Source organism: Apteryx mantelli, chromosome Z (assembly GCF_036417845.1).
Source record: "Apteryx mantelli isolate bAptMan1 chromosome Z, bAptMan1.hap1, whole genome shotgun sequence".
NCBI lineage: Eukaryota > Metazoa > Chordata > Aves > Apterygiformes > Apterygidae > Apteryx > Apteryx mantelli.
In genome coordinates this window covers 57,554,526-57,579,134 of record NC_090020.1, presented here as the reverse complement: position 1 = coordinate 57,579,134, position 24,609 = coordinate 57,554,526, and the positions used below count along the sequence as shown (strand labels likewise).

Below are 24,609 nucleotides of genomic sequence, written 5' to 3'. Positions count from 1 at the left end.
CAGGGAGGAGCAGGGGGGTTCAGATTAAATAAATAAATAAATAAAACACTATTTTAGATGCCAGATTTATAAGGATTCAGCTTTGCAAATGACTACTGGAAGGTTCAAGCTCCCTGAAGGAATAGTTGGGTGGGGAAGAGCTGCTGTAATGGGTAGTGTACAGCTGCTGTAGACTTGCCAATACATACTTGTATCCAGCTGGTCCCAATTAATAGGATATATCCTGGTGGTTGTTGGCAGCCTTCAAGCTGCTCTAACTTATGCCACAGACCAGACTGGCAACCAGAGAACTCAAGAAAAGGTTCTGCACAGATGACACAAAATCATCTCCCAGTCTGCAGAATTGCATCAGATAGCTAAATGGATATGGGTAAGAGTAATATAATATACTATCATCTATACACAAAACAGCTTAGAGGGGATAATGAAAAAAAGGTAGTATGGACAAATCATACCCAACAGCAAATGCCATTTAATTCTCATTTAAGCTGAGCATAATTTCCCCCCACTTCCCCCCCGTCCCTTCAGAGACATCTCTAGATAATCTGCTGGAATCTCTACATTTCAATGAGACAAACTAACATAAGTATGATCAATGGCAAGCTTAAGAATAATGTTCTCAAAGAAATTTGGAGACATCATTTGCCTAATGAAGATATTGTTCCAATGATCTGAACAGAATTACAATTCTTAAACAGATTACTATTTTTAATGCACAGAAATAGTCCCACCAAAGCAAAAAGCTACCCTTTGAACTTTAATCTGAAGCTCTGTTAGGAAAAGAAACAAAGAAATGATGATAATAAGATCTGTAAAGTTAAACAGGTTAAAATGGTTCTTAAATGGAAAAAGTGAATATGAGGAATTTTTAGTATTTTATTTCAAAGTAACATTCACATAAATTTCATGGAAAGGTAAGTTTATTCAGAAATTTGAAAATGCTGTGCATACAAGATGTGCCAGCAAGTTCAGTATTTGGAATATTAAAGAACTACAGCAGACAACAAGCTAGGCAGTCAATAAAACAGTAACATTAGTAATAAGACAGACCATCCTGCTGCTCAAAAGATACTTGGGAGAAAAAGAAAAAAAAAGGAACAAAGAGAATGTCAAAAAATACTTATTTCATAACAAGAGTTCCCATTTTATGGTTTTCTGCTCCTTTTAATTTTATTCACTTCTAATCGGAGTATGTGTTTTTTTAAGCAAAACATCAATTACACAGATTTTTTTAATACTAAACACTACGTCTTAAAAATAAAGAGGAAGATTCAGTGAAAACATAGTTCTAGCAACATTAGCCAGAGAATGGAGTAATGAGGCTAATTCAAATAGTTTAGACCAGGGCCCAAACTTTCCCCAAAATTCTGAAGTGTTCAGATCCCTGGGAATAAGCACGAGCAATTTGGCAAGCATGGTCATGAATATATTAACTAACAAGAGCCATTTCTTCCCCCAGTTAATATATATCAGGGGAAAAACATGTAAAGAGACTAAAATATCTAAATATCTCAGGCTAAAAATATCAAGAACTCCCTCAGCTGGAAGTTGTTAACAGAGCTCTGATAGAAATAAGGAACCAGGACAGCATAAATTCTTTCCTTTCTCTGCAGAAAATGAACTACATTTGGGAGGAAAGTATTCAAAACATAATAAAAGAGGTGACTCACCCCTATCAACATACTGTACACACTGGAACCAGGGGTGGGGGGGACAGCGACAGAAACCCAACAACACAGTCATGATGGGAGGAGAAAAACCATTTCCCCTCTCTTTACGCCACCAAGACACACTGTTTGCGCCCACCACGTAAATCTGAAACAGTTAGCACAACGGTTTTGTAACATACATGGTACTCTTGCCCTGGAGTATGACCTGTGGAATTTGAAGGTCTTCAGAGAAAGGTAAATGATCAAACTCAGTAAATGATTGCTCCTTTTCTGCTCTGGAGCCTTCTGCCAAGGTTAACTTTTCCCCTCAAATGGGATGCTCCTCTGGAAGGCTGCTATCACAGCTACTGGAGGGATTGAAAGACTAAAAATATTTTCTTCCACTGGTTCTGATCCAAAATCAATCTCCTAGCCAGCAAGATTCCCAGATCTGGACTGCATGCATTTTTTCTTACCTGTTTTTCAAACTTAGCATGATGCAGTCAAATGAGCAAATCCAAAATTAGATCAGCCAGCTTTGCTTTGGTCTGCAGGTACGCACATGCACATCATTCAGTTTGTTTCATTTTTGTGAGCAGGCAGGGTACTGAAATGCAAGCAGAATCTACATACATTTAACTGCCTTCTGTACTCAAAAAATAAAGAAGGCCAGCAAAACGGGGTCACGTCAATGGCTGCAACTACAAAATAAACACAGTGACCATGATGTTTTAGGACAATTAACCCAGAAAGTAAACTAGGGTTCAAAAATATTGCATTACTTCATTTTGAAAGGAAAATTCTTACAATGCTAAATAAACTGCATAAAGAGAAACGATTTTGCTGAAGCACATAACACTATGCTCTATCACCTTTAATCACCTATTTGAAACTTGTGCACCATATTGGGTCATAATACATTAGAGTGATGCTCAAATAGGTTTGAATTTCTTAGAACCATCTCATGTATTTCCTTCCATGCCGCATCTGACAGAAGTGGAGAACGTTTATGTATACTAACGGCTTCTCTTACCTGAAACATTTCACAATTCACAGAGATACTATTACAATTCTACTGAACTCTTGTAGATGCTGTAGTTAAACATTACTTACTCATATGAATGCCCAAGAGACAGTTGAAATTTACTTAATTTTATGAACGACTGTGTGACATTAAAAAAAATTATAAATGATACTTCTGCCACTAGAAAACACTCATACAAATATTTCAGGCACTAACATTTTTGGATTCTAAATAACAAATATTAACTATTAAGATCACCTATGGGTTGGAAAATGGCTATTTACTGAATCCGAAACTCTGAAGGTAAAGAAAAAAATCTGGACTGTTATGTAATGACACCTAGACAACTTTATTGGAGGAATGTCACGGAGCGACATGGGTTAAATCAAGTCACTGAATGTTACGATCTTGTCTACCAATCTATAGACCCAATTTCTGGCTCTTATGTTTTGGACAAAAAAATCTGAGCAGAACAAATGTTGGGAAACTCTCTGAGCAAAACAGCAGGTTGAGGGAAAAGGAAGTGGCAAGCCTGGTCCAAGGAGCACCTCCGAGTAGCCAGACACATCATAAATTAGTGTGGAGTCCAGGGCATCTTTATCTTATGGTACTTACAGCCATAAGATTTTGGAGTAAACAGGGTTCAAAGATGACCTTGATACTTAAGGCAGTTTATGTATTTTTCCAAAAAGCAGAACATCTGGCTTGTCCTTGTGGAACATTCCTATCATCTCTATCCATGATATTTCAAGGTTTACAGTTTTCTGTCAAGTCTATAAAAATGTATCACCAAAGTATTTTAAGTTTTTGAGGGGTGGAGGATTGTTTATGTTTGTTTTAACTAAAAGATCTGCTACTAGTTTACGAGTGCAGGTTCTGTTTCATTCACATGACCCAATTTCCTGCATCCAATACATCAAGCACATCTTTCCCAAAGCAGGAGTTCTGAACCTAGTTGAAGAAATTCTGCCACACACAAAACACTATGCCATATATGCCTTTTACAAAACAGCTGTAGTAAAGTTAACAAACAAGTCAACACACAGACACATAATTTTTGTAATCCACCTGCCAACAACTCAGCTAGGAGATGAACAGCAGGTAAGAAAATGAACCAGCACTAAGAACTTCATCTTAAGCCTTTACTAATCTTGCTTTCAGAATTAATTTAAATCAAGGAATTGGATTTTGAAGTTCTCTCATGAACAAAATGTGCTGTTCTAGATTATAGCCACTGGACTGTTCCAGGCATGATGGCTTAAGGACACTGTGAGGCCAAATCTGTAAGAAATAGTATCATTAATAGACCAAATCAATAGAGCTGGAAAAACAAAAAACAAAAACAAAACAAGCAAACAAAAAAGGATAAACCTTTGGGGCACAAAAGCTTCTTCAGATCAACTGAGCTTCCAAAGGGAAAGCACAAACTACACCTTCTTAGGATAGGCTTGTGTCAATTGCCAGGGGCTATCCAGGGAGGCACACTGATAGAGGCTTTCTGGAAGAATCAGAAGCTTGTTTTACCAGACAAACATCAGGGGAGTTGTAAATTCCTAGGCAGAAAAATTACATATAAAGACAGCTTTTGTTGTTTTCAGATACAGAATCACAGAATCACAGAATCACAGAATGGTTGAGGTTGGAAGGGACCTCTGGAGATCATCTAGTCCAACCCCCCTGCTCAAGCAGGGTCACCTAGAGCACCTTGCACAGGATCGCGTCCAGGCAGGTTTTGAATATCTCCAGAGAAGAAGACTCCACAGCCTCTCTGGGCAACCTGTTCCAGTGCTCTGTCACCCTCACAGTGAAGAAGTTTTTCCTCATGTTCAGATGGAAGTGTCTGTGTTTCAGTTTGTGCCCGTTGCCTCGCGTCCTGTCGCTCGGCACCACTGAAAAGAGTCTGGTCCCATCCTCTTGACACCCTCCCTTCAGATACTTGTACACATTGATAAGATCTCCTCTCAGTCTTCTCTTCTCCAGGCTAAACAGGCCCAGCTCTCTCAGTCTTTCCTCATAAGAGAGATGCTCCAGTCCCCCAATCATCTTCGTGGCCCTTTGCTGGACTTGCTCCAGTAGTGCCACATCCCTCTTGTACTGGGGAGCCCAGAACTGGACGCAGTACTCCAGATGTGGCCTCAGCAGGGCTGAGTAGAGGGGGAGGATCACCTCCCTCCACCTGCTGGCAACACTCTTCCTGATGCACCCCAGCATACCATTGGCCTTCTTGGCCACAAGGGCACATTGCTGCCTCATGCTTAACTTGGTGTCCACCAGCACTCCCAGGTCCTTCTCCGCAGAGCTGCTTTCCAGCAGGTCAACCCCCAACCTCTACTGGTGCTGGGGGTTATTCCTCCCCAGGTGCAGGACCCTGCACTTGCCTTTGTTGAACTTCAGGAGGTTCCTCTCCACCCACCTCTCCAGCCTGTCCAGGTCTCTCTGAATGGCAGCACAGCCCTCTGGTGTATCGGCCACTCCTCCCAGTTTTGTATCGTCAGCAAACTTGCTGAGGGTGCACTCTGTCCCTTCATCCAGGTCATTGATGAAGAAGTTGAACAAGACTGGACCCAGTACTGACCCCTGGGGGACACCGCTAGCTACAGGCCTCCAACTAGACTCTGTGCTGCTGATCACAACCCTCTGAGCTCTGCCATTCAGCCAGTTCTCAATCCACCTCACTGTCCACTCATCCAGCCCGCACTTCCTGAGCTTGTCTATGAGGATGCTATGGGAGACAGTGTCGAAAGCCTTGCTGAAGTCTAGGTAGACAACATCCACTGCTCTCCCCTCATCTACCCAGCCAGTCATAGCCTTTTATGATGGAATCAGATTGGTTAGGCATGATTTCCCCTTGGTGAAGCCATGCTGACTACTCCTGATCACCTTCTTGTCCTCCACATGCTTGGAGATGGCCTCCAGGATGAGCTGCTCCATCACCTTTCCAGGGATGCAGGTGAGGCTGACTGGCCTGTAGTTCCCTGGGTCCTCCTTCTTGCCCTTTTTGAAGACTGGGGTGACACTGGCTTTCTTCCAGTCTTCAGGCACCTCTCCTGTTCTCCATGACCTTTCAAAGATGATGGAGAGTGGCTTAGCAATAACGTCCGCCAGCTCCCTCAGCACTCGTGGGGGAGTGGCCCATGGATCAGGGCCCATGGATTTGTGGGTGTCAAGTTCGCTTAAATGATCTCTAACCCACTCCTCCTCCACCAAGGGAAAGTCTTCCTCTCTCCAGACTTTCTCTCTTGCCTCCAGGGTCTGGGGTTCCTGAGGGCTGGCCTGAGCAGTAAAGACTGAAGCAAAGAAGGCATTCAGTAACTCTGCCTTCTCTGCATCCTTCGTCACCAGGGCACCCACCCCATTCAACAAAGGCCCCACATTTTCCCTAGTCTTCCTCTTGCTACCGATGTATTTGAAGAAGCCCTTCTTGCTGTCCTTGACATCTCTAGCCAGATTTAATTCCAAACGGGCCTTAGCCTTCCTCGTCACATCCCTGCATACTCTAACAACGTTCCTATATTCCTCCCAAGTGGTCTGTCCCCCTTTCCACTTTCTGTAGACTTCCTTCTTCTGGTTGAGTTTTGCCAGGAGCTTCTTGCTCATCCATACAGTCTCCTACCTCCTTTGCTTGACTTCCTACTCATAGGGATGCACCGCTCTTGAGCCTGGAGGAAGTGATGTTTGAATATTAACCAGCTCTCTTGAACGCCCCTTCCTTCTAGGGCCCTAACCCATGGGATTCCTCCAAGTAGGTCCCTGAAGAGGACAAAGTTTGCTCTCCTGAAGTCCAGGGTTGCTATCCTACTTGGTGCCCTGCTGCCTCCTCGCAGGATACTGAACTCCACGATCTCATGGTCAGTGCAGCCAAGGCTGCCCCCGACCTTCACATCTTCCACCAGTCCTTCTTTGTTTGTTAGTACGAGGTCCAGCAGCACACCTCTCCTTGTTGGCTCCTCCACCACCTGTGTCAAGAAGTTGTCACCAATGCTCTGCAGGAACCTCCAGGACTGTTTGTGCCTAGCTGTGTTGTCTTTCCAGCAGATATCGGGGTGGTTGAAGTCCCCCATGAGAACCAGGGCCTGGGATCGTGAGGCTACTTCCAGCTGTCTGTAGAAGGCCTCATCAGCTTCCTCTTCCTGATCAGGTGGCCTGTAGTAAACACCCACAGCAGTGTCACCCATGCTAGCCTGCCCTTTAATCCTTACCCATAAGCTCTTGACTCGCTATTCGTCCACCCCTAGGCACAGCTCAATACATTCCAGTTGCTCTCTCACATAAAGAGCAACTCCACCACCTCGCTTTCCTGGCCTGTCTTTCCTAAAAAGCTTTTCAATACTTTCAAATTGCTTTTGCTCTAAACAAATACTTTGATTTAAGAAGTTTTTTTTGTTGTTGGATACTCCTGCCATTGCTCCAAAAGAGAAGTAAATCACAGGTGTTGAATATAAAGTTAGCCCTGGTGAGGTAATTGCGGTTATTCCACAAGAGACCAGCTCCAGGCCATAGGTAGAAAGTAGCAAATTTCATGGTTCCGTCCCAGGAGACATGACCAGAGAGCACAGGTGCAACCAAATAAGCTAGGAAGTGAATCGAGAGTTAGTCTATTAACTGTGAAAATGCCTCTTTTAATTTTATTCTCTATTTGAGTCAAACAAGCTTTTTAATCAACCTACTTCTGTTATTCAGTACATGCAGTTAATGTCCAGTTGCCTCTTCTGAGGACAAAGAGAATATTAACCCTGCCTTCTCAGCTTAAACAGGTCCATACATATATACCCACATACACCCCCCCACACTACAGAATGGAAAATTAGTACATTCTATTTCAGATTGTGAGAAAGCAATGGTCATCCTTCTTCAGTAATGTTACTTCCTTAAACATGCTATTTTATTTGAAAAACTGAAATTCCAAGGAAGTTGTGGCCACCATAAAAAGGAATTGTCACAGAACTGGTTTTAAGTTTAGCTGAAATCAATAAGGGAATCACAAAGGCAAAATGAATATAAAAACATTTCCCTTTTGATGCTATAGAATACAAAGGAATTCCTTTTCAGAATTATACCACTGGCCTCTCCAGTCTGGTTTCTTGATTTTATTCACAGCCCCTCTTGGATTCTTCAGAATAAGGTGTTAGAAATCCCATAGCATATACAGCACTGTTATAGGTTAAGTTTCCCTTCCCTTTCCTTGATTAGTGGTCTACTTGTATCCTGAATTAATGAGAATTTAACCACTTTCAAACATTTGTGCTAAACAGAAGAGTGTTTTCATCTGAATAGCTGTTTTAGAATTAAAGTTCTTTTCCATAAGAGCATAATGTACCAGAGAGCTCCTCTCTTTAATTTTTACTGTGTATAAAATGTACATACTGTATAAAAGAAAAATTAAAAAGAAACGCATATAAAAAAAAAAACTTTCCTAAGTTGTAAGTGTATCCTCTCAGCTGCATTTTTCATCACCCTTACTCTTGCATTAACAGAAAGTTCATTTTGCCCTACCTTCTCTTTTGCTTTGCCCACTCTATCTTTTAATCATTACATGAATGTGGCAAGGCCACAATGGCATATCACACTGTGTGTGTGTGTGGGGGGGAACACTACAGAACTAGTATCAGGAGAGCAGAATATAAGTACAACTTCAGCTTGTGCATACACAATCCCTATTTGTTTCAAAACCTATGACTATACCAGAATGTTTTTGTATGGACATTCAACTACAAGTATTATGAGCGTTTCAAGTACTTCAGACATGAAAATGAAGATTTTGTGGCCAAGAAGGCCAACGGTATCCTGGGGTGCATCAGGAAGAGTGTTGCCAGCAGGTGGAGGGAGGTGATCCTCCCCCTCTACTCAGCCCTGGGGAGGCCACATCTGGAGCACTGCGTCCAGTTCTGGGCTCCCCAGTACAAGAGGGATGTGGCACTACTGGAGCAAGTCCAGCAAAGGGCTACAAAGATGATTAGGGGACTGGAGCATCTCTCTTATGAGGAAAGGCTGAGAGAGCTGGGCCTGTTTAGCCTGGAGAAGAGAAGACTGAGAGGAGATCTTATCAATGTGTACAAGTATCTGAAGGGAGGGTGTCAAGAGGATGGGACCAGACTCTTTTCAGTGGTGCCGAGCGACAGGACGCGAGGCAACGGGCACAAACTGAAACACAGACACTTCCATCTGAACATGAGGAAAAACTTCTTCACTGTGAGGGTGACAGAGCACTGGAACAGGTTGCCCAGAGAGGTGGTGGAGTCTCCTTCTCTGGAGATATTCAAAACCCACCTGGACGCGATCCTGTGCAAGGTGCTCTAGGTGACCCTGCTTGAGCAGGGGGGTTGGACTAGATGATCTCCAGAGGTCCCTTCCAACCTCAACCATTCTGTGATCCTTACAAGTGTACTTCCTTAACCATAGGAGAACTGTTAACCTATATTATGTACATAAAGCTGGCTGTCCCAACGAATAATGAAAAATATCTTTGGCTGTGAATGATGTTTCAGAACTTTTCTGTTTTACCAGATCAGGCTACTGAGAATCAAGATGTGGTGTAAAGAGGGAGAAACAAGTCTACAGCTACTGTGTGGATGTGAATCTTACTCTAGTCACTGACACAGTCTGCAGTTTTTGGCAAATGTTCCTTGTCAAAAGTGTTTGTATGACAGCATAGAATATGGAACAGGTACATTGAAAATCTCTTGTGTGCATGTCTATATATCTTCAAAATCATTTGTTTGGCCTGCAGTCTAAATATTAAAACCACAGAGTCCTTTTTCAACGTCTTCAAGTACTTTAAGCATTTTACCAGATAGTAGTAAGAGAAATGTGCTCAACACAGATATGTGATTTTATTAGGGGAAAAATAATCATGGCTTTATGACAACAAAACCTTTTCCTATCTATTACACTTTTTTTTTTTTTAAATGAATAATCCTATGCAGATTTGGAGGCTGACAGCTCCAAACTTTTTTTTTTTTTTTTAAATAATTGATTATAGACTTACAGGGCTGTTTGGGGAATTTTGGGAACAATATTTGGAACAAAAGTAACCTTTTCAATGGCTGTAATTACAAATGAATATAGATGCAGCCAGTATTCCAGTCTGATGTTTTTAAATCATCTAAGAAGTCCTATGAAACCAAAATCTATTTTCACTCCCACCTTATAAGTTTCCCAGTTGTACTTGACAAATTATATGTCATGTACCTTCAGAGTATGAGATACAGCTTTCTTCTGTTTTTGTTGCATTACATTCTCCTCTGTTTCTAAAAACAACTTAAAATATGTATAACTATGTTTGCAGTCATACATTTCTACAGATATTAGCCTCATAAGTGTAAACATCTCTCTTCTATAAATAAGAATTAGATGTACAGATAGCAAAATTAAAAGTGACACTGAATTTGAGTAGCTGCAACAGAAGTCAGAAGCACCAACGTGCAGCAGCTTTCAGATCTGCTTGTCAAGCATATTACCATTACTAGAGGCATATTTTCATGTTTCTCACACTGTTCATATGATCTGAAGAATTCCTTTATCTCTCCCAGCTTCGTATTTTCTTATGAACTGTCCTGTGTGCAAACACTACTCTGTGTGTATTTGTTGATCAAGTACTTTTCCTACTCCAGCCCAGAAAATCAACTTCCATTTATATTATTTTACAACATACATATGACACACAGAAGAAACAAACTTAATTCCTCAAGACAGGATATATGCCTTTAAGTTTGTAAAATATCCTCTGTGTGTGTAATACTCTATAAATATTTTATTAACACTGGCATCATCATAGAAGTTTTTTTGATTTATAAAACTGAGCGGAGCAGAACGGAGCATTTCCCCTACTACACCACAGTTGCAGGAGGCACCAGCAGTTCTGCTGTCAGTCACCGAAGAACACTGCTACAAGAAGCTACTGAACAGCAATTTACCACATTTTAGAAAGTACTTACAGAGGATGCAATAAAATTAGACAACTTTTCACTATATTACTCAAAGGCCTTGACTTACTATTCACATTTCAAGGCAGATTAAACAATATATACTGTTTCGAGAGGGCTTTAATAATAAACAATTAAAGAAGCTGAACAGTTCAAGAGATTGTCAATGGGAGTCATAACCTTCACTTCTAAGACAGCTTCGGATTCAGCAGAGGAGCTTCATTATTGCTGATACACCTGATGTAATTTCATTAACTCATCCATACTCCCTACTGTACAAATAGCTTTTATCAGCTCCCGACACACACCTCAAATCAAAGGATGACCTAAACTAAAATAATCAGGGCTATCAATGACTAGCCCCCCATTCTTTGACATTTGGGAGAGAAGAACAGTAAATAAAATACTTAACATTTAGAAAGCACTGGGTTTTTTTGTTTATCAAATCTTACTGTTATAATCACAGATATTTGATAAGGCACCACACCTTTTGTAGTACCAGCATTGGGTGGAATCTTTACTTTCAGCTTCATAAATCACTGAATATTTATGACACAATCATACAGCCTGTCAGCCACATGATCCATTTTGTCCTGAGACTGTCAAGAACAACATATTTATTAAGAAATTATAGTTCCATTTTTGCACTCAAATATTTTCTTCTGAAAGCACAGCCCTTCCCAATGAAAGCTTGTGGTGTGCCAACATGACAACGCAGGCAAGCTTAGGTTGCTACTGACTTTACTGTAACTTTTTTTTTTTTTAAAGCCAATAAAGACGGGCTCCAAGACTAACACAGTCTGCCACTTTTTATAGGCATGAGGTTGATTATCACAGAAAACAAACAGTATAGATAAGTATTTTTCTTACTAGTTAGGGGAAGATAAGTATTAATTCCAACAATGAAACATCATTAATTTTACAAACTCATTAGATGAATTTCAAAATGCATCTGCTAATAAAAAGACATTTTCCGTATCAATATGAAAAAAACAAATTTTATATGCAAAACCATGGGATTTACATATACCTAATAAAATACTAATTACTGTGTTTTCAAAACACTGGGGCCTTTCTAGAAAACTTACAGACACTTCTTTTTTTTAAAAGGTAAAATTCACTCCCAAAAGTAAGAGGCATTGCAAATAAAATGAAAGTGAATACAAAATACAGGATACTGTGTAATCAATATTTTCTTCTCATTAATTTCTTCTTCAGGATTGAAATGATCTCTTTCAAAGAAATGTCTTTTCTTTAGGAATGGGAGATAGACTTGGTTATTTTGTTTCTTTCCTAAGTAGTCAGCCAGCACTTTCATTGGCAAACTAAGCTTGATCGATCCCACTGAGAGGTTTGGGTTAACATCAAGGGCTGTGTTTCAACCAGACTTACACAAACTTAGCAAAAAGTATTTGCTTACATCACAGTCAGCTCCTAGTTAAATGTGTCTACCTGAGTAAACGAATTTCAAGCTGAAATACAAGCCTAAAACAAGGCTGGGATCAAAAATCGTGGGAATTCTATTCTAGGGAACACTCAAGAGCTAGACGACTCTCACAATCCAACTAAGCTGACAAACTGTACCTGAAATCAGAAGTTTGATTTCTGACATGTAAATTTCTACAAATTAATATTTTACTAATTGATATTTTCACAGGAAATGAGAGAAGAAGAAAAAAAAAAAAGCATCCCCTTGATACACTTAAAGAAGGAAATCCAACCAGTCACTGTTATTTCACAGGCTGGTCCAAATTAAAGTAAAACAAAACACACACAAACAAAAAAACACCACTTCAATACACTTGTCCTAAGGTAAACTGTAAGCTCTTTAAAAGAGATACAGAAAACAAATGGACAACAGACGTTATATTCATTTATATTTTGGCTCTGTTATCACAAATGAAGCTCGTTTTCCTAAAAATGAGAATTGAAGTGGATGTCAAAGCAGTGTGAAAGTTTGTTTTTGGAGGCCTGGAAAGCTTGGTACGCTGGAAGGCTCAGGTCATTTCGTGTACAGGGAGTAGTGGCAAAAAGCTAAATGGAAGAAGAAGAGTCTCAAAGGGCCAGTCATAAAGAGGGACTTAGAACAGTGCTTTGACAAATTAAGCTATGTGTATAACCATGATTAGGCAAGCAATGAGCCTAAAATTCTCCTCCTTTTTCCCCAGCTGGCACATGTAGTTGCCTGTTTTCTGGAGCTTGGCACCCTTTTTCCTGCATAAGCCACATGGAATACAGAGTTTGAGCAAAGCTGCCCTTAACTCCCCTAACTGGCCCGATCCCAGATAGTTGCTAAGAGAGCTATGAGATTTGTGTCACATTGTTATACAACAACCTAGATGTCAGGACACTTCACTTCCCCAGGAAAAAAAAAAAAAAAAAGAGAGAGAGAAAAAAGAGGATCTGAATTTCCTTCCCACTTCACGTTACATTCAAACTCTCATCTCCCATGTTCCAGGACTACGCTTAAACTGCCATGGTATAAGGTGAAGTTCTGCAGTTGTACAGAGAAAAAAAGCAAGATTCAGAGGAACAGAAATGAGCTGCCCAACTTCTCTGTCCAGCTGTCTGAGCACTCACATAGGAAATGTCACAGTTTTGTAGGAAGTGTCACAGTTTTGAGTCCCTATTCCAGAGGCTTTTTACACAAACTATATTAGTCAGCTATTGGAGAAAACAAAAAGACAAGAAACAAAAATCTTAACGTGCCATAGCACATATCAAAATAAAAATTATTGCAGACATCAGCTTTACTATCCAAAACATACACAGAAAACAATTCCAGAAACAAATTTATAAACACCTTTAGAATACAAAATTAAGAAAGAGCCAATGTGTATCTGTCAAGAAAAATATCTGCCAACTCAGTTTGGTTTCTTTATTTGCAAGAGTAACTGTGTAATGGTAAGAAGTGAATTATTATAGGGTATTAAAAAATAAGATGTAAGAGTTTTGATTCTTAGCTTACCACATGACAGTTACGTAAGCAAATGAAATAGTCTTCTTGAAATGAAAAAATGGTGTACAGTTGCTTGACAAAATAATCAAAGAGTCTTTATCAGTGTGTTACTACAAGCGAGAGAACATTTCAAGAAGGCTCTTGCTATCCTGAACTAATTCCATTAAAAGACTTTCATTAATGAGTTGGATGTAAAAATATAAAAGTGTAGATGACAAGTTGGGGAAGATTATAAGCCCTTTTGGGGACATGAACAGAGTAGGAAAGTTAATAAGAGAAAATTCAGTGCAGACAAATGTAAAGTACTACTCTCAGAAATAAGAAATCAAATGCACAAATATGAAATGGGGAATAATTGACTAGGCAGCAGTATTGTGAAAAAGAACCTGGAGGGCATGTGGACTGCAAAATGGATAATTTTGTTGGGAGGGGAAAAAAAAGGCAAGTGTTCTAGGGAGTATTAGCAGCAATGTTTTATATATAAAATCCAAGTAGTATATATTATATCAAAAGAGAGGTAATTATTTCATTCTGTTCTGTGTTCTGATCTGGATACTATAATAATAAGACAGAGAAAAACTGAAAAGAGTCCAGAGGCAAGCAACTAGAATAATGGGGGGGGGGGGGGAAGACCCATGACAAAAATTTTCAGTTTATTTTCCTGAGAAAACAAAGAATTTGAAGGAAGCAGAAACGAAAAAAAAATAGGATGTTATGGTCTTGATTACTGCAACCTTTTAACTTGTTAGAAAGGAACATTCATTAAAATTTAGTTTCCCATGTCCACTGAGGCAAGAAATATTCACCTAGAAAGATTTCATGTTCTCGCTTGTTATCTTCTTAGGACTAGAAGACAGAAATATCCTAAAGCCGAAAGGAGTGTGGGGGTCATCTCCAATTTCTGAATTAACATGTTTGTTGACATGTGAGAAAAATCCTTTCTTAGTAGTTGAAACAACAGCTCTTTATTACCTGACAGCTACTGACACTGAAAACAACTGGAACTCAGGGATCCATGGCTCAGGTTAGCAGGCATCAGAAAAGACTGATGAACGAATGAAGTTGAAGTTCAGCTTCAACTCAACCTGGACAGCATTCCTTCTGGTCCCTTCATAAGCCAACAGAGCAAGAAGAGTAACCAAGTGGCCCTAATCCCAGACAACATAGCTCAGGAGGCTTGAGGCTGTAGCTACAGAAAATTCAGAGAGAAAGACTATGATCGAGCTGTGTTCTTTCTGGTGCCCAAGGACGTTTTTGCAGAACAGTCTAAAGGTAACCATTTTTAGCAGTTTTTAATTACCTACACAAAGAGTAACACTCTACACTGCACAGGAGCATGCCCCTTTCTACACCCTGCAGGTTCGTGGAATGATCACCATTAAATGACTCTACCCAATTACAATACCATCCTGAATCATATGATCACACATTTTTAGTCTCATTCCCTAAGTAAAGCAGGCTTACGAGGTCATGCTGTGTGCATGCGTGTGTAAGTACACACCTGTCCACCCATGATAACTTTTGAGTTCATCAACTAATCTGACAGAAGGAGAGCAGTCTCAGAACTATGACATTTCTACAAGTTGCCTCAGCTGTTTGCTTTTATGGAAACACTGCAGCATGAGCTCAACAAGATAAATGCCCAGGAAATCAGACTTCATTAGTTCTATAGCTCACCAAACGCCTTGTTTCCATCCTTCACTGGAATGAATCACGGTTCTGCTGCAGAGGACATGAACTGCGGCAGCAGCCATTTGCTGCACCAGGTGAAAGGCATCACCTGGGAGAGACAGCAGACTCTGGGAGAGAAGGGGCTGTGTCACAGATACGTATTTCCAAACCCAACCTGAAAACTAGATTCCATCTCTGCATGTGCCACAGGATTGCTCTGTATAGTAGGCAAAACATTTAAGACAAACTTTGCACAGAGGATGAGTAATTTTGTGTTCCTCATCTTCTGGATACCCAACTTTGTAACATGGTATCTCATTCTAAGACTCAATGGCACAAGAGACCATGGAAGTTGTACACACACATTAGTGGTTAATATAATGCTCCAAAAAAAATTAAGACCTATACATCTCAAATTGGGCACCCAATAATCAGTGAATATTTTTGTTTTTTATCTTTCTGTGTCTTACTGCTATTTACTGGCAGACAGACAGGAGTGGCTGGACACATACTTTTAAGCGTTTGTGAAACTCAGATATCATGATGATGGGCATCAAAGACACAGTATATTCTTCCTCTAGGAACAGCAGTGTTATGAAACAGCAAGCAAGCCATAAGGCACATACCAAATGACAACAAAATAGCAAATTATCAAATAGCTACTCATTATGCAAACAATGTTCTATTCTGCACAATAAAAAAGTAGGTTTTTTTCAGAGAAAAAATACATCAATGAACATGCAAATGAGGACAAAGTAAGAACTACAGTCAGTATGCAACCATATTTTTCAAGTTAAGAGGAAGTTCTTGAGAATGCAACTAAAACACTCAAAAGTTACACATGAACTGCGCTATTTCAACTAGTTTTGAATGGCAAAACCAATCTTTCCTTCCCAAAGTTCCTTCACACAGCATGTCACTTGAGCTACATGTTTTGGAACTACCACATACATCTTTGCCATTTCAGCTAAGTCAGTATTTAATAGGTGTTTGTAGGTTTTGTCTTCAATGTAAAAGATTTTACCCTTGGTTTCAAAGACATTTGTTGGCAGTGAAGGAATGGTCCTCTTCTAGCAGCTGGAGAGAGTGTATGTTCCTCCTAAACCTGTGTCAAACTTAACAAAAATCTTCCCCTTTCTCATCTGTCTCCTTCAAGGTACTCTGTTTCTTGGGGTTTTTCCCTGGTTCTATTTCCTGCTTTGCACCAGGTTCATCTTCCTCAACTAGATTCATTCAGCTCCCACTCAGACCTCTGATCCTAATGCCAGTCTCCTTAGACAGTAATTTCTTTTTGTCATATCCCTAGATCTGTCATTTCTATCCTACTCCCTCCAGTCTACTTCATGAGCCAAATCCCAGTTATCTCCTTTATTTCCTGACATCTCTCAGTTGTAGGCTCCCATTGCTCCTCACCAATGTCCAGGCCCAATTTTTCTCCTCATGCTTCTCTTCTGATCCCAGTATTTCCATATTGTGCAGTTCTTTTTTTAGACCCTTCGCTAAACCAGTTCCAGTTCTCTCCCTGCATGCTCCACAATCCTGTCAGACACTTCTTCCTATCCAAGGTCCTATCTCTTTCTCTAGCAAATGGCATTCAGCCTGGCTTTTCATACAAATTTCAATTTTCCATCCGTAAGTGAACTCTCTCCCTCTACTCCTTCTCAGCTCCTAGATCATGTCTCCTGTGCAGCCAGGTGCAGTTTTTTATCTCCTTAGAGATAAAGTCTGTTTTCACCCATAATCCCTTGGCTATTGCATGTTCTATCACTGAATGGGACAGGATGTATGTTGTACACAGAGACCGAACATTTGGGGCTTGCTCACTCAAATCCATGAGAATAGCATGCGTGCAATCTAGTCAGAATGCATCTTCTTTTGCTGCCTTCTCAGCAAAGATGAAATATTTAGAGATTACAGTTAGTAAGCCCTAAGCATATGCAAATTGATCTTTTTGAAAGGCTTGTATCCTGGCTAAATTCAGATGCTTTGTCATGCAAATGGCAAAAGACACAACCCTGGAATAAAATCCCTCGTGCTTTTTCAACCAAATTTCAAGTGTTCCAAAGGAGAGAGGTACTACAGGTTTCCACAGTAAAAGTTGCCAGAACTTTTAAAACACTGGAAAACATATTTTTCTATTTGTCTAATTTTCAAAACCATCCAAAACATTTCAGCTTAAATTTTACACACACAGAAATTAAACAAATCAGTACAATATATAGTGTATATATATACACACATACAATACAGCAGAGTATATATTATACATATATATTTCCTGTCCTCATATATATACATATATATGACATTACAAATTTCATTCCAAACAGTTAAAGTTTGGCAAAGTTATAAAAATCTTGTCTGGCTACTTTAATACTTGGTGATGTTATCATCGACCTATAATTTAAGCAAAATGAATTATTAATATATACTGGTTTCTGTTAATTACTGTCTCCTCCAGCAAGATTTAATTATCTCTAAACCAAGCCCAAATCATGCTCACTATAGTGAACAGTACGTCTGCTGTACAAAATGGGTTTCAATGGGTTTCAGACATAAGTCCTTGCTCTTCAGTAGCAAAAGTTTGCTTAGCATTACAGAGGCTATGAAAGGTAGAATCAGACACCTCATAACATTCACAATTAAGAATAAACACAGAAAAAAAATTACTTTTGTGAGAAGACCAGTTGAGTAAAGGAAGCAACGCAGAAATAGAACATTTTTTTCCCTTGGTTCTTGCCTTTCTGGCCCAATAAAGCACTTTAGCATGTGCTTAACTATATGCAAACAAATAGCTCTGCTGTGAGCAACAAACTTAAAAGTTTGATAGGCATTTCAGCACGCTGCTACATTGAAGTTTGTTTCTACAGTCCATCGTAGCTATCATTGTGTCTGTCAGTGACCTGTTAAATCTACAGTGCAAGAGAAATTATTCTTCATGGTCTGAATTATAGTGTATACTTTATTTGAAATGCCTTGATAAGTTGTTGAGTATACCTGCAAAATACAGAAGACTGCCTGAAGCATCATGATAAACAATAATTACTGAGAAATATTTACCATTTCCAGAAACTTCCTTTCTGTGCTCCTCCTTATTAAAAAATACATTCTTGTAAAACTGCAAAAATTCTATGTACACAGACTCCCAAAGCAGTATTCCTGCAACTTCTACATTAATTGTCACATGAAGCAGTGATATATTTTATAAGTTAGACCTGATGGATGAAAAAAGTGTGTAATCATCAAATCTAAGTTTTATAAAATCGTCTGGATTAAACTATGAGTTCTGTTCATTTGTTTTTTTTGGTTGGGGGGGGGCAGAGGGGAAGGATCAATATATCACCACCTGAAGTTTGAAAACCTAGTTCACTATTTCCCAGTGATAAGGATAAAATTTATCACTGATGGCAATAAATCTTAACGTGTCTTATTTTTTATGTAACTTACAGGCATTATAGTGGCAAGTAGTAACATAAATTCATGCAATGCTCTCTTTCCAATTTTGGAAAAACAAAACAAAAAACAAAAAACAACCTCTAGAAAGCCACAAGTCTAAAACCTTAGCAAATCTCCTATGTTTGCTAAACAGCAGCAGAATCAAATGAGGAAAGCATTGGCCAGTTCTTCTCTATGGAGAACTCTACTGGCACCAACAAAAAAATGACAGAAGTTGTATAAATGTCTTTGTTTTCCCGCTCAGGAAGAGTTACAGATCAAGGCAGGCACCCCAACCAATCATATAAAGGACTCATACATCCAAACAGGCAGTCAACCTAAAAAGACTGGAGGAAAAACAAAGGGGACACCTTTTGTTTCTTCAAAGCAGCAGCAAGCTAAGCAGAAAAGAAAAAGAGAAGAATGCCCATCTTCCTTCATGCAGCCCACTGGCAGTGGTCAAATATGCAAGACATTACAAGTGGGGTCATGCAAAAAAATGGAGGAAGAATACTATGTTAGTAGCAATCAAATACTCTCACTTTCTCTAGGTCCCCAAGCTGCAAAGAAATTGGTAACAATGTAGAAGCAAGCAGTAAAATCAGTTATTTTGATCATGTAACCTTTTATATTAACCTAAATAGGAGTGTCTAGTCACCCGGTAACTTTTAAACAAAATCAGCATGTCTGCTGAGCCCCACAGAGAGAAAGGCATCTCAGGAGAAACCTAGTTTAGAGGACTGTTGAAAGATCAAGATCACTGAAGTCAAAACAGCTATTTTTTTCAGAATTTAATTTTGTTTATGACATACACCTTTTTAACCAGCTTTCTACATGTATTTTCTAACTTAAACACTGTTAATGTCTATAGATATTACAATCTCAGAACGCCTGTAAAATGGCTGTTTGAAAAGGTATATAACTAGATACAAAATTTGTATGGTCTGATCCTTCTTTCTCCATGATTATCAGTTCACAGAGTTTTGCCACTCAATGAAATGGTCCAAACTCCTAATCTGAGTTAATCCAATTTTAAGAAATAAGAGGAAAATCAAAAAGATACATTTGCTGTGAGCAGATAACAAAAGATGATGTTAGGAAAAAATTAATTTTTTTCCTTTAATAATGTAGATGAGTCTTATTTGGCCCAGACACAGCAAGAGTAGCAGAAGAGCTATTGTTTAATACAACTTTCCCATCCATTATGCAAGAAGGGTGGCCCGAACCCAGAATTAAGTCACAACTGTTTCAGAACGGGAGGAAGGGAATAAAAACACTTCTGATTTTTCTCTTTTCATCTTCTTTGCACTTCACAGGTACTGTGCCTCCATTTTTAGTTTTTTACTTAGCTGTGATAGGAAAAATAATATCAAATTTTATAGCACAGAGGTCTGAGTTCATCTATCCACACTTTGGATTTGTTGTTAAACTACGTAAAATATGTAATTTGCCCCCAAGGTCAGATGGGAGGGACAAAGAGAAAGAGCATAAAATGAACTCCATCTTTGGAGCTGAAAGCTTGCCAAGTGCTACTTTAAGCGACTTGTAAAACTTCATTTTATTTAATAGAAATTAAATAACTCCAAAAGATATAAATATTAAAGACAGCACACTACAAAAATATTTGGCCCTCATCAGTCTGTAAAATATTACATTCTTGATTACAAACAAAATCTGAACAACACACACACGCACACACCCCTTTTCCGCACTTGAAAAATACTCCTCAGTAGACCTTTCATACACTAGTCCTGTCACTAGCACACATTATCACAGGGAAGAAACATGTTCTATATAATTAGGCCATCCAGACTCAAAGCAGTGTATTTTTTTTAATTATATTTACCCAATTATTACAAGTGTATTTAGGAGATCTGTTACTCACTACACATTTTAGATACTTAAAACCTGGAGGAGACATGACAGAGTTAAGGTGCATGCTGTGTTCTAAAAACTTTCAAAATTCAAATTAAACATAATTACAATCCTGCTCTTCTTGATTAAATAAATACTTGATATATCAGTCAAACATACATATTTCCTCTATGGTTTTCAAATTAACACAATCCCATGTAGGAGTCAGAAAGAGGTTTATTTTTGTAGGGATATTTTATTTGATGGCAACTTTTCTGAGCAGAAACAAGAACTCATGCATCACCCTGGGAAAAGCATTGCATGACTGCAAAAAAATATCATATAAAAGAAAAAAAAAAAGTAATCACAGCTTTTTGGATGTCAGAAAGGAAGTGTATGAAAATGGCAATGATGGGATCTGATCTACTAAGAAGAAACTTGAAGAGATGCAATACAAAAAAAATCTGGAATGTAGACTCTATAATGGCATTCCACAACTATAAGCCAAGTCTTTGGGCTTTTTTTTTTCTTTCTTTTTTTAGGAAAGGAAGGTTATGGGGAGGAAAATGATAGAGGAAAAGGCTGTTTCTAAATTCTCAGTTGTGTTTATCTGTAAGTAGATGCTACCCAAGAAGTTAGTGATCTGTCAAATCCATGATGTAAAAAACAGTCCACTTAAGTGTTTTATGTAAGATAACCTATACATGAGCAATTCATATTTCCAGCTGTTAGTTATAATGAGTGGGAGACAAAGTGTATTTAAATCGAACAGCACCATCTAGCAGGCCCCCCATAACTTTACTTCAGAGGGCAGTTACTACTCGGCAATAAGTCAGTTTGGCAGGCTTGTCTTGAAAATTATTAAGGATTTTTATAATGCATAAAATATTATTATGAGCTTTATAACAGCAAGAGTCGGGAATAGAAGTCAGACAAAAAACAGAAAAAGTCTGAAAATATTTTAAAGTTTCAACCCTAGAATTGAAAAAGTTCAGTGCATCAGCCTATAGCATGTATCTGTTTGCAAAACAGAATTAAAAGAAATCTATGGGGCTACTGTTTGTGGGATCAGATGAATCTCACGTTCTCTTATCCAGTCTTGCAGTGCGATCCCATTGCCTACTTCAGGAACTTATCAAGTGTTTTGACAAACAACAGGAACTACATAACACAAAAAAATGGTTTAGTGCTATAACTTTACTATACCCAATAACAATGTTTCACTTGGCCACCTAGGCAATTATTTTAAAATGATTCATACAGTGGGACTAAGAAGAGCCACCAGTTGATTAGATTTTAGTGCTCAAGTTCTGTCTCCCACTCCATCTCTGCAATTAACATTTCATATCAGTGCTGTCTCTGCCTTCCCATACCTTCCTATTACAAAGTTATATATAATATCTCCAAACATAAAACAGAAACAACGTTTTAAGTTTCTCCTAGCATCTCCCTCTCCTCTAGTAACAGAGATGCCTGGCCTGTTACTGTTCCAGGAAGCGTGCATGCCAGTCTCTGGAATTAGGAAGTCTCTAAAACACTGTAGCAAAGAAAACTTTTAGGTGAAGGTTCAAGACAGACTGCCTGAAGGAAAACTCATCAGTCATGCCTGGACTATTCATTCTGATGTTAAACGCAATTCTGAAGCAATGCGATTTTTGCAGAAGACACACGTGAACATGTTTTCTGGTTGGAGGTCTCCTGACTGTCTCAACAGCTTCACCCCTACCTTCTACAGGCTGCAGCAGACTCAGTAGCCTTGACCAGGCTAAAGCCACCTATTATACACTTCCTCCTCCCCCTCCGCTGTATTCAGCTCATCACACATGGGCTTTTCCTCCTCCTTCACAACCACCACCTCCTGTCTGTGCTAAACCAATCTCAATAATGCAAAGCAAAGCTGCAACTACAGTGAACTTAAAGAGACACTATCTATTCAAAAGTCATTTTTCTTGCTAAATATTTTGCACCTACCATAACTGCAAGTAATGTATAAGGTTATAATATCTGAAAGAAATAATCCTCAAACCCGACACCACTGTTTATTGCCCCATCACTGCCACTATATTTACTTTGAGCATTGGACTGCATGTGCTACATTGCCAGTTTTCTCTGCTTCTCATACACACCGCCAGTTTCCCCCAGTCGGAAGAGTCTTTTATTTTTTCTCTCCTGTGTATGGTTAAATAAAGAAATCCTTAGACAGTTTTAAAAGATTTTATTCATATTTTCAAAATCACAGTGCCCACACCTACAAAGTAGTTCTCGCAGACCAATTCGGCGTTAGCCAATTCTGACAAAATTCTAGTGTTTGGTGTCCCTTTAACACGCGTGTATGGAAGATGCAAAGGCAAGGAAACCCTCCTCCCTGCGAGAAGGCGCCTGCCTTCCCCATCAGATCGCCACAGCCGGACCGGGGCACCACCACAGTGCTGCCCCTGCAACGACCGAGAAGCACATCCCCGACGAGGCGCCCCCCGCCCCCAAAAGCCCTTCCGCTTCCCCTGCAACACCTTTGTTTTTCATGGGCAAAAAAAAAAAAAAAAAAAAAAAAAGGACTCGATAAACACAGCACCGCTCTCCCCCGTCTCCTGAAAGACAACATCCCCCGCAAGTAATCCCTCCCCCTACTCGCCGTAACCCCATTTTAACTCCCGGAGAAAGAACAATGCGCCGCACTCGGGGCCCCCTCCCGGCCCCGGCCCGGGCCCGGCGGCGCCGGGCAGCAGCGGGGCAGATGGGGAGAGGGCAGGGAGATGCGCGGCGCCGACGAAAAGTTGCGAGCCGGAGAGTTACGAAGCAGCGGCGGCGGGAGGCTCCCGCTCCCCCGCTCCCCCGCCCGGCGGGCGCCCGGCGGCCCCAGCCCCGGCTCCGGCCTCGCGCCCGCAGCCAGGCCGGGCTCTTTGTTACCAAAGTTGTCCCAACACCTTGCCCCGGCCCCGGCCCCGCCGCCGCGGGGGGCAGCGGCCGCCCGCGCCGCTCCCCGCGCTCGCCTCGCGCGCCGGGGGCTCAACGGCCGCCCGCCCCGCGCCCCGCCGCGCCGCGCCGCGCCGCGCGGGGGGGGGGGGGGGGGGAGGGGGCCCGCGGCACCACCTGCGCCCCGCGCCCGCCGCCTCCCCGCGGCGCGGGCTCGGGGACCCCCTCCCGCCCGCGGGCCCGCGGCCGGCGCCCACCCCCCCGCCCGGCCCCCCGCGGCGCCGGCGCCTGGGCCCCCGCGGCCCAACTCCGCCCGCCTGGCGCCCGCGCCCGGCCGGCCCCCTCCGCTCCCCACGGGCTCCCCCCTCCGCGTCCGGAGCGCGCACCCGGCCGCCTCGCCCGCGAGCAGGAAAGTTACTTTGTGCAAGGTATGTGCGTGTGTAGGCGCCCCCCGCCCAGTCCGGCTGTGCGGTCTGGCGGGCTGTACTCACTTCTCCCTGGCCTGGCTGTCGGACGGGACGCTGCTGTTGCTCTTGCCTTTGCCGTACATGCCTGCAGAGAGCTCCGACTGTCACGCACCTGTCAACCCATCACAGCCTCCCCGGGAACAGCCCCGTCACCATGGAGACACTGCCACACACACACCCCATTGGCCCGCCGCGCAGGCGGGCACACCCCCCTCGCGGTGATTGACAGGCGGAGACCAGGACAGGCCGCTCCCTCCTCCTCCCCGCTCCCCCCACCCCCTCTGCTCCTCCTCCCCCCTCCCCGCTCGCGCTCTCCCTTCCCCGGCGCAAGGGGGAATTAGAAACGGTTCTAGAAGGATTTTAAACAACTGGCTGTTCCGAGCGCGCGCCACCCGCCCTCCGCCGCTGCCGGCGAGGGAGAGCGCGAAGGAGAGAGGGAAAGTGCGGACTGGACTCAGCAGCCAGCACCGCCAGGCAGCTCCCAGCCTCCCCGCTGCTCAGCCAGCCGCACAGGCCCCCGCGCTGCCGCCCTCCCCCTCCCGGCCCCCTCCCCCGCCCGCTCCCCTCAGCCTGTCGCGCAGCGCGCTGCTTCTTCCCGGCCCCCGCGGCCCGGGGCGCAGCCGGCGCGGAGTCGCCCCCGCCACCCCCCGGGGGCCCGGGCGGCGGCGCGGCGGCCGCCTCTGCCCCCGGCCCCGTTCCCGGCCCCGTTCCCGGT

General features: G+C 41.6%; 1 protein-coding gene across 2 annotated transcripts in view; it reads right to left on the bottom strand.

The window, feature by feature from the left end:
* Nucleotides 1-24,033, bottom strand: part of SSBP2 (single stranded DNA binding protein 2) — a 192,723-nt gene extending 168,690 nt beyond the window's left edge. The window contains exon 1 of one of the 2 annotated variants that reach the window (XM_067316051.1): nucleotides 23,919-24,033. In XM_067316051.1, the coding sequence (XP_067172152.1) occupies nucleotides 23,919-23,977 (59 nt within the window). In that variant the 5' untranslated portion in view covers nucleotides 23,978-24,033. The remainder of the gene's footprint in view (nucleotides 1-23,918) is intronic. The other variant, XM_067316052.1, reaches the window with a different exon arrangement.
* Between the last annotated feature and the right edge of the window lie 576 nt (nucleotides 24,034-24,609).